At 43.6% G+C, this 9,021-nt stretch overlaps 1 protein-coding gene across 1 annotated transcript; it reads left to right on the top strand.

The window, feature by feature from the left end:
* Positions 1 to 513: 513 nt before the first annotated feature.
* oxa1l (OXA1L mitochondrial inner membrane protein) lies at positions 514 to 8,965 on the top strand. The gene is made up of 10 exons (XM_003227499.4): positions 514 to 668; positions 1,351 to 1,479; positions 2,100 to 2,289; positions 4,350 to 4,493; positions 5,407 to 5,492; positions 5,580 to 5,744; positions 6,356 to 6,460; positions 7,425 to 7,587; positions 7,705 to 7,785; positions 8,732 to 8,965. Exons 1-10 carry the CDS (start codon positions 570 to 572, stop codon positions 8,833 to 8,835), a joined length of 1,266 nt encoding a protein of 421 aa, XP_003227547.1. The 5' UTR covers positions 514 to 569; the 3' UTR covers positions 8,836 to 8,965.
* The last annotated feature ends 56 nt before the right edge of the window (positions 8,966 to 9,021 follow it).

The raw sequence follows: 9,021 nt of genomic DNA, 5'->3' as shown, positions 1-9,021 counted from the left end.
AAACTATAGGCAATGAAGAATCTTCTCAAATGATTATCTGCTGCCCTCAAGTGGTCATTAGGGGAACTGAAAGGGATTCCATTCCAAATGAGGCGGTGATTTTTTTTCCCACCGCTATCATGGCGGCACAGACCTCATTGCCCACACCAATTATGGCTGCACTTAACGCTTTCCCTCACCTGTGCCCCAAACCAACATGGCCGCCGCTCTTTTCGCACTGCCTAACCGAAGGACTGGCATTGCCCTTTTCAAACATGGATGCATTGCCAAAATTTTTGCTCGCTTTCACACAAACTACACACGCATGCTGTCTTATATACGTTTGTAGCCGGAAAGACTAATTTATTGCGTTTGCTTTCCAAATAATTCCTTTGCTCCGCGCCAGAAGCGGTACAATAAGTGAAACGCGGTGCCCTTAACCAAGATGTCTTCCCTTCATAGGCGCGAAAGGAGTGTTGCCCGTTGCCAATATGGCGAACACGGGCACAGTCTGGCGTCGCCTTGCTGCTCTGCGCATGCTCTCGGCCTGCGACTCATGATACTCCCGGAGGGCGGAGCCAAGGGAAAAGATGGCGGCTTCTTCTTCAGCAGCAGCTGCAGGACGAGCATGGAGCCGGATTGGAGTCACAGGGGTGATGAACCCCAATGTTGGGAACTTCCACAGGCAGGTGAGTGCTGCGGGCGGGGTCGCTGTCAGTAATGTCACCATATTCAGGGGTCATGACCTTGCAGATGGGCTGCCAGGGACTCCATGCTATGGAATGAGGAGAATTATAGTTTTCTGAGGCACCAGCCCTCAGAAAGGCTAAAGATCTTGGCCAAACTACAGTTCCCATGACTCCACCGCATTGAGCTATGACAGATAAAGTGGTGTCACTCTGCATTAATTAACAATGTAAATGCACCCTCAGACTTTCCTATCCAAAATGGTTAGGAGCAAAAGTGGTTTGGATTTCAATTTCTTTCTGATTTGCAATTATTATTATTATTATTATTATTATTATTATTATATTATACCCAAGTCCCAACCCAAAATAAGTTTCACCATAATAGCGTTCAATACCACTTTAACTGCCATGGCTCAATGCTATAGGATCCTGGGAGTTGTCGTTTTACAAAGCCATTAACCTTCCCTGCCAGAATGCTGGTGCCTCACCAGACTACAAATCCCAGGATTCCATAGCATTGAGCCATGACAGTTAAAGTGATGTCAAGCTGCATTAAATCAACAGTGTAGATGCACCCATAAACATCTCTTATACACATTACCAGGAAATGTTACTTGTTTTGTTTTGGGATTTTGCATAACACTTTTAATTATTTTTGTGCATCCTCACATTTGCTTCCCAGATCCACAGAAGGTGTCTACGAGTCAATGCTCCCTTTTCCCCTCATCGACATCCTCTCAGTGGCAGCTATGCTGTCCTGTTGAGACCAGCGATTCGGTGTCAAAGCACAGCAACCGTTGCTGGTACCCAGGTAAGGGAAATACATCCATGGAACCATAAAGTTGGGAAAGATCTCAAGGTCTATGTGGTCCAACACCCTTTCTGCAACTCAGTAAAATACAATCAAAGCACTCCTGACAGATGGCCCTCCTGCTTCTGCCGAAAATTCCCCCAAGAAGGAGACACTGCTGGACTCCAAGGCGATCAATTCCACTGTCAAATAGCTCTAATTATCAGGAACGTCTTTCTAATGTTTAAGTGACATATTTTTCCTGGAGTTTGAAACGATTGTTCTGTGTCCTGGTCTCTAGAGCAGCAGAAAACAGGCTTGTCCCATCCTTAAGGTGACATCCTTTGTAATATTTATCATGGCTTCCATCCTTTCAATCCTCCCCAGGCTAAACATACCCAGCTCCCTAAGCTGCTTCTCATACAGTGGAACTATTGCTTTCTTGATCTAGGCACTGTACTCCTATTGATGCAGCCTAGAATCGCATTGGGTTTTTTAGCTGCCGCATTGCACTGTGGGCTCAGCTTGTGATCTACTACATTTTGCAGGTGGCTGGAAGATTATTAATTGACATTTCTATTAAGAATGTAACAAGATGTGCATCGGTCTTATAGACTCTGTTTCCTCTCTCTTTCCTTTAGGTTGTTCAGCCTATCGTCTCCCCACCTATAGAGGCCTCTCTCCCCACAGCAGATCTCGGCCAGGCCGTTCAGGAGCTCAGCTTTGCTGAGCTGGGCCTAGGCGCCCACACCCCAGTTGGCCTAATCCAGAACTTGTTGGAGTGCCTCCATGTGGACGTGGGGCTCCCTTGGTGGGGAGCCATTGTGGCAGGTGAAGAAAAGGATGGGATTAAATGCAACTTTTCTCTGGCAGACAGGACATTATAGCAGGGCCTATAGCACCATGGTTTTGCAGTGATGACCACAGACTCACTTCTTGGCATCTCCTCCCCAAATTGATCAAGACCCTTACTTCGATAGACCATGGACTCATTCCCATTCTAGTGTTATTCCGCTTTCACTGCCATGATGCACTATGAAGCTGCCAGATTTTCAGTTTAGGAAAGAGGATGTAGAATTCTCAGCTGGAGAGCTCATTAGACTACAAATCCCAGGATTCGATCAAATGCAAGAATAGTAGCAAAAGTGCAATATGGTGTTAAATGTGTTGAGCACCCCTTATCCTGATTGCCAAAATTCTAAACCATCCACATTGTTGAGATACCAACACCTTTGCTTTTGTTCCATGTACACAAATTTTGCTTCATGCACAAAATTATTCCAGATGTTATATATACCCTGTTTCCCCTAAAATAAGACATCCCCAGAAAATAAGACCTAGTAGAGGTTTTGCTGAATTGCTAAATATAAGGCCTCCCCCGAAAGTAAGACCTAGCAAAGTTTTTGTTTGGAAGCATGCCCGTTGAACAGAACACCAGAGCATGCAGGATCAGTAAATGTACATACCATAGATTGTTGTACATGGAAATAATGGTAGTAACAAGAAATTTTTGAGAGGATTCACAGTTTGTCTGGTTATGCTGGTTTGTGATGACAACTACTGTACAGTATACAATAAATGTTCTTTTTTTTTGTTCAACAATAAATGTGAATTCTTCTTCATGGAAAAATATGACATCCCCTGAAAATAAGACCTAGTGCATCTTTGGGAGCAAAAATTAATATAAGACACTGTCTTATTTTCAGGAAAACATGGTACAATTCCCCACTGGCGATGTGTATATGAAACAGGAATGTTCAGATTTAGGTCCCATCAACAAGAGATCTCATTAGGCAAATATTCCAAAATCTGAAAAAATCCCCAAACATTTCTGATGCCAAGCATTTGGATAAGGGACACTCGGCATGTAATTATTTGACTTGAATAGGACCTCTGGGTCCATAGCCACAACTGACCAGTATGGGCTTGTTTGTATATATAGAAATACAGAAGTCTTGTGGCACTTATATTTTGAGTTATAGATATGTTATGGTTCTATTGCTGCTGCTGTTGTTGTTACTGTCTGTACAGCAGAAGAGATGGATAAAAAGGGTTGTCTCTGAATGTTGTTTGTTTTCCTCTAAGATAATGAAAGGAAAAGTAACTCACGGAGGATACTCTAGTGAGTGAGGACCAGTTTTTGCTTCCCAACCACCTGGTTTGTGCATAGATATTGTATGCATATTGGTGCTTAGCCTTCCCAATTGATGGGGAAGTTGCTATTGGACTACAACTCGCAGATTCTCCAGCTCACCAATGAGATAACTTAGCATTTTGCTATTCCAGCCTATTTTGGCAATCTCAGACAATATAGAAGAACCAGTGCCAAATGCATGTACAGTACAACACCCGTATCCTCAGGGAGATATGTTCTTAGACTTTGTATTGTCAAAGGCTTTCATGGCCAGAATCACTGGGTTGCTGTGAGTTTTCTGGGCCTTATGGCCATGTTCCAGAACTTTGTTTGGATTTGCAAAACCATAGATAATAGTGAGCCCTATTTTTGGACAAGAATATCATAGGGTCATGCTGGAGCATCTAGAAAATGTGTCAAGAGGGCATATGTTTGGATGTGGGTCAATGAAACTACATATACTGATCCTGCAGATAAGTGTGGGTCATGCATGATTAACTACAACTTCATACCTACTTATTTAGCTTTTTTTATATGGTCCATTTCTTTACTCACTAATTTTCAAGTACTTACAGTGGTATTTTGAGTCAAAAACAGTACTATATTGTGTGTTTTTTATAATCACAGCTTGTCGGGTGTGGTCATGAGCTTTGGGACAGCATTGTGGAACATTCTTGGGGTTTTTTTTGTTGTTTTTTTTTTTTTGCTTTTGTATTGCCAAGTAACAAGAGTTTTTCTCTCCTCTCAAACTTCTCAGGGACCGTGGTGGCCCGTTGCCTGGTCTTCCCGCTCATAGTAAAGGGACAGCGAGAGGCGGTAAAGCTCAACAACCACTTGCCCCAAATCACTCAGCTGACCACCCGCATGAATGAAGCTAAGCAGTCGGGGAACAAATTTGAGTGTGAGTTGTTGTCCAGTGGGGAGGAAAGAGAAAACCTTAGAAGTCAACGGCCTGGCCATAATAATGTTCAAAGGAACCATGTTGTTTGTTAAGGAGGTGGGACTTGGGTTTCATGAACAACCATAAGCTGGAGAGAAGGATGGGGATGAGCTTGGGGAGGCGAGAGGCCAGGGTCACGTTTGGTGGCAAAACAAGAAGGGCGCTCAAGAAAGATCTTTACTCCAGGCTTTCCCAGCCTGGTGCTCTCTAAATCACTTCTTCTTAAAGGTTGGTCCCAACCCCAGATGGGATCCCTTTAGCTCAGTGCTAGGGTCACAAAAAAGTGTATAACTGTTAAGGTTTCTCACCACTTTGTGGCTGTTTTAGTCATTACACAAATCCATCAGCAACACAGTAGACTACAGAAATGATTCAGTTCTACTTCATAAATAGATAATAGCATCCTGTTTAGCAAGCCTTGCAAATGCTGATTTATTATCAGTAAATGTCTAATTTTTACTCTTATTTTATATACCTAAATACCCAGGGCCATGTAAAAATGTCTTGGGCAGAAAGAGTTGCAAAGTACAAAAAGTTATGAAGCCCTGCACCAAATGTTTTTAACTATAATGACCATAATCTATAAATAAAATACTTACCATAGCTACTGAAAATTGTAGTCCAGCCCTTCCATATAGTGCCAGGCTGGATGTACACTGCCATATAATGCCACATGAACTGGATTATATGAGTCTCCCTGCCATATAATTCAGTTCAATGCGATTAAACTCCATTCTGAAACTGCATTAATTGGCAATGTACATAGGGCAAAATACATCAAGGAAGGGTGAATTGATCTATAGATGTTCGAAAGTGAATATTAAGATGGATATATTATAGTTTTTCTCTCCTGCTCCCTCCTTTTCTTTTGCAGTTGCAAAGGCTTATTCAGATCTGGCCCTCTACCAGAAAACTCACAACGTCAACCCCTTGCGGGGGTTCCTGGTGCCCCTGGTCCAGGTGAGCCTCCACCCCACGTCTTCCTCAACACCACCCTACACGTCTCAGTTACTCATAATTTAAATGTCTCTCTTTTTCTCTCCACAGGCTCCCATTTTCATCTCGTTCTTCATCGCCCTGCGCAAAATGGCCGAGCTCCCTGTCCCCAGCATGCAAACAGGGGGTCTGTGGTGGTTTGCAGACCTCACCGCTGCCGACCCTTACTACATCCTGCCCCTGGCAGTGACGGTGACCATGTGGGCCATTTTAGAGGTAAGCCATGGGCAATGAAGCTGAACACCAGGCCTCTACAGGACTTAGCCATTAATTGTGGTTTACCAGCAAACTTTTATTCTCACAAGCATGAAGAACCAAGGCTTTGGTGTCATTTGTGGTGGACTAGAGCAGCCAGGCCAATGACTGGATTCATGGACTCAGTCAAACACCTACCTAAATACAGATGGGCTAAAAAGTCCTGTTAGTGATTACAGAAACACAGTGTAAGGACACAGCAAAACCCCAATGTGGATTGGGACCAATGCACATTGGTGCCCGATGTACATTAGTCCTGTTGTACATTAGTCCTGTTGCACAGTTCCGACACATAGGATACAGATGTTACAAAACTGCCCAATTCTGACTTTATATCATTTCCTCACACACATAGAATCATGGAAGTGCCCACAAGGGCCATCCAGTCCAAACCCCTGCCATGCATGGAAACACAATCAAAGCTCCCCTGACAGATGACCATATGCCAGAAGGTCTATCAGTATCACATTTCTAAGAGAGGAACAAACTCAGAGAAGAAGGGAAAAATACTAAAAATGAGGTAACAGCAGGAAAGTACAATTTGTTTTTGTTTTTTTTCCTCTCCTCTGCAGCTGGGGGCCGAATCGGGAGTATCCAACCCAAACCTCCGGGTTATGAAGACGGTTTTCCGTGTGATGCCGATTGCTATCCTGCCTCTCACAATCTCCTTTCCTACGGTGAAGAGTTTTGTCTCATTTCATCTACTTATTCATTGTAAAATGGTGGCTCTCAAACTTTGGTCTTCCAGGTTCTCTGGAGTTCAAGATCCCTGACCTATCAAGCAAGCTATCGGGCTCCTGAAATCCAAAACAGCTGGAGGACCATAGTTTTAAGAATCACAGGTGTAAAAAATATTATGAACAGGTAGTGGTTGATGTTATATATTCATATGAAACATAGCATCACTGATTTGACTCATTGCATGTAATCAAATTCTCTTACCTTGGCAATTGAAGGATTACAAATCCTACAATGCCAGTGACATGAGCTTTGTGGGCCTAAATAAGGCAGTAGATCCCAGGCAGTTATTCTATGAAGTTTCCACACTGGGTAATTATAGCAGTTTGATCCTTCTTTAAGAGCCATATATCTGCCTCATTGAATTCTGGGATTTGTAGTTTAGTTCAGAATAAGGAAGCCAGGCCAAAACTAACAGAAAACTTACAGAAAAAATGAAATGCAGAGATATAGGATGGGTGACTCCTGGCTTCAAAACCGTTCACGTAAAAGGAATGGAGAAATTTTAGGTCACAAGATGAACATAAGTCAATAGCGTGGTGCAGCAGCTAAAAGCCAATGCGATTCTAGGCTGCATCAATAGCATAGTGTCTAAATCAAGGGAAGTCATAGTCCCACTCTGTTCTGCTTTGGTCAGACATCATCTGAAACACTGACCAGTTCTGGGCCCCACAATTCAATTCAGTTAAACTCTAATCCCATCAGATATAACATGATTATTCTCTGGCAAAGAATTCTCGGTCCCTTCCCAAAACTGCAAATCTCAAGATTAACTGCCACGTAAAAGTTGTAGCAGTTAAAGTGCTACAACTCTCCAGGTTGGGGACATCCCGCTTTTGTAATCAAGCTATGCCAAACTTTCCTATATAGGCCATAACAATGCTCTTTCCTTCTTCCATGCAGGCAATCTTCACCTACTGGATGACTTCAAACCTATTCTCATTGGTGCAGGTGGGTGTTCTACGTTTACCTGCTGTTCGCACCCGCCTCCGCATCCCTGAGCGTGTGGAGCATGACCCAGCCGACCTGCCTCCCCAGGAGGGATTTGTGAAGAGCCTCAAGAAAGGCAAGTTGGCAGGAGAGGGGTATCGGAAGGTGGCAACGGGGAAAGTTAGGCAGAGAGGTCCTGTAAATATCCCATCCCATACAAAGCTAATTGCCTCCTGCTTCAACCCACTTGCAGGATGGAAGAATGCACAGTTGGCTCAGCAGCTGGAAGAAAGGGAGCGGCGCATCAAAAACCACCTGGATTTGGCAGCTAAAGGTAGGCCTCCTTCATCCCTGGTCCTCATTTGACACCATCTATGGGAGGCATGGACAGACTTCAGCCCACCAGCTGTTAGGAATTGTGGTAGTTGAAGTCCAAAACACCTGGAGGGCCAAAGTTTGCCTATGCCTCATCTATGGCCACCAGATGTATGCTTATGTTGGACATAAAAGGGAATGTATTGTTTGTGCTGCTAGTGATTAGTAGCAAATGTAGTACATGTTGAGCATCCCTTATGAGAAATACCAAAGTCCTGCAAAATCCAAAGTTGTCCACATGGGTGGCTGAGATGGTGACACCATTGCTTCCTGAAGCCTCAGTGTACACAAACTTAGTTGCATGCTCTATGATTTTTTTATGGCCACAACTTTTATAGTGTTGTAAAATGGCAAAGATATAGAAAAAAGCATCCAAAATAATCCAACTGCCTCCATGTGAGCAAACTGTACACAACTGGAGATATTGAGGCTTAGAACAAAGAAGTAGACATTTTAGAAATAGTTCTGGGGAAAGTGTATGAACCCTTCCTTGTAGGCGAATTAGATTTCCAGGAGATTTAGGATAGACAAAAGAAGTTTCTCTTTCCCCATAATTTGTAAAACATAAAAGTAAAGGATAAAGGTTTCCCCTGACGTTAAGTCCAGTCATGTCTGACACTGGGGGTTGGTGCTCATCTCCATTTCTAAGCCAAAGAGCCAGCATTTTCTATAGACACCTCCAAGGTCATGTGGCCGGCATGACTGCATGGACCGCCGTTATCTTTCCACTGGAGCAGTACCTTTTGATCTACTCACATTGGCATGTTTTCGAACTCCTAGGTTGGCAGAAATTGGAGCTAACAGCGGGCACTCACTCCACTCTCCATATTCCCCAGCAATTCAGAAGGCTTTGTAAACAAGATTGGTCCTAATTAACAATTTTTTCATTATTTTTTGCTATTCAGGGCCACTGCGGCAGACCTTTTCCCACAATCCCCTGGAGCAGCACCCACCTCCTGCGACAAAACCACCCCCACGAAAGAGACCATGGGAGGATACATTAGGCTGAGCCATGCCTGTCAACTCCAGCAGCCGTGTTCAAAGCAAAGACTTACAGCAGCAGGTTGTCATATTCCTACTACCACCACCGCTCCAGTTTTCTGATCTTTGTTTAATAAAGGACTTGGAAGTTCCTTCTACCTCTTTTGGCTCTACCACAGTTAATGTAAGAGAGGGAGAGACAAGGAAGATAATG

The sequence above is a fragment of the Anolis carolinensis genome, chromosome 6 (genome assembly GCF_035594765.1).
Source record: "Anolis carolinensis isolate JA03-04 chromosome 6, rAnoCar3.1.pri, whole genome shotgun sequence".
NCBI lineage: Eukaryota > Metazoa > Chordata > Lepidosauria > Squamata > Dactyloidae > Anolis > Anolis carolinensis.
The sequence above is the reverse complement of the archived record's forward strand: the minus strand, read 5'-3'. Positions and strand labels throughout refer to the sequence as shown.

What these genes read in the sequence shown, in the direction of transcription:
- oxa1l (XM_003227499.4), top strand. Translation starts at nt 570, where the DNA reads ATGGCGGCTTCTTCTTCAGCAGCAGCTGCAGGACGAGCATGGAGCCGG. An exon ending in GTCGGGGAACAAATTTGAGT is followed by an intron (nt 4,494 to 5,406) that starts GTGAGTTGTTGT and finishes TTTCTTTTGCAG; the next exon opens with TTGCAAAGGCTTATTCAGAT. An exon ending in CCATGTGGGCCATTTTAGAG is followed by an intron (nt 5,745 to 6,355) that starts GTAAGCCATGGG and finishes TCTCCTCTGCAG; the next exon opens with CTGGGGGCCGAATCGGGAGT.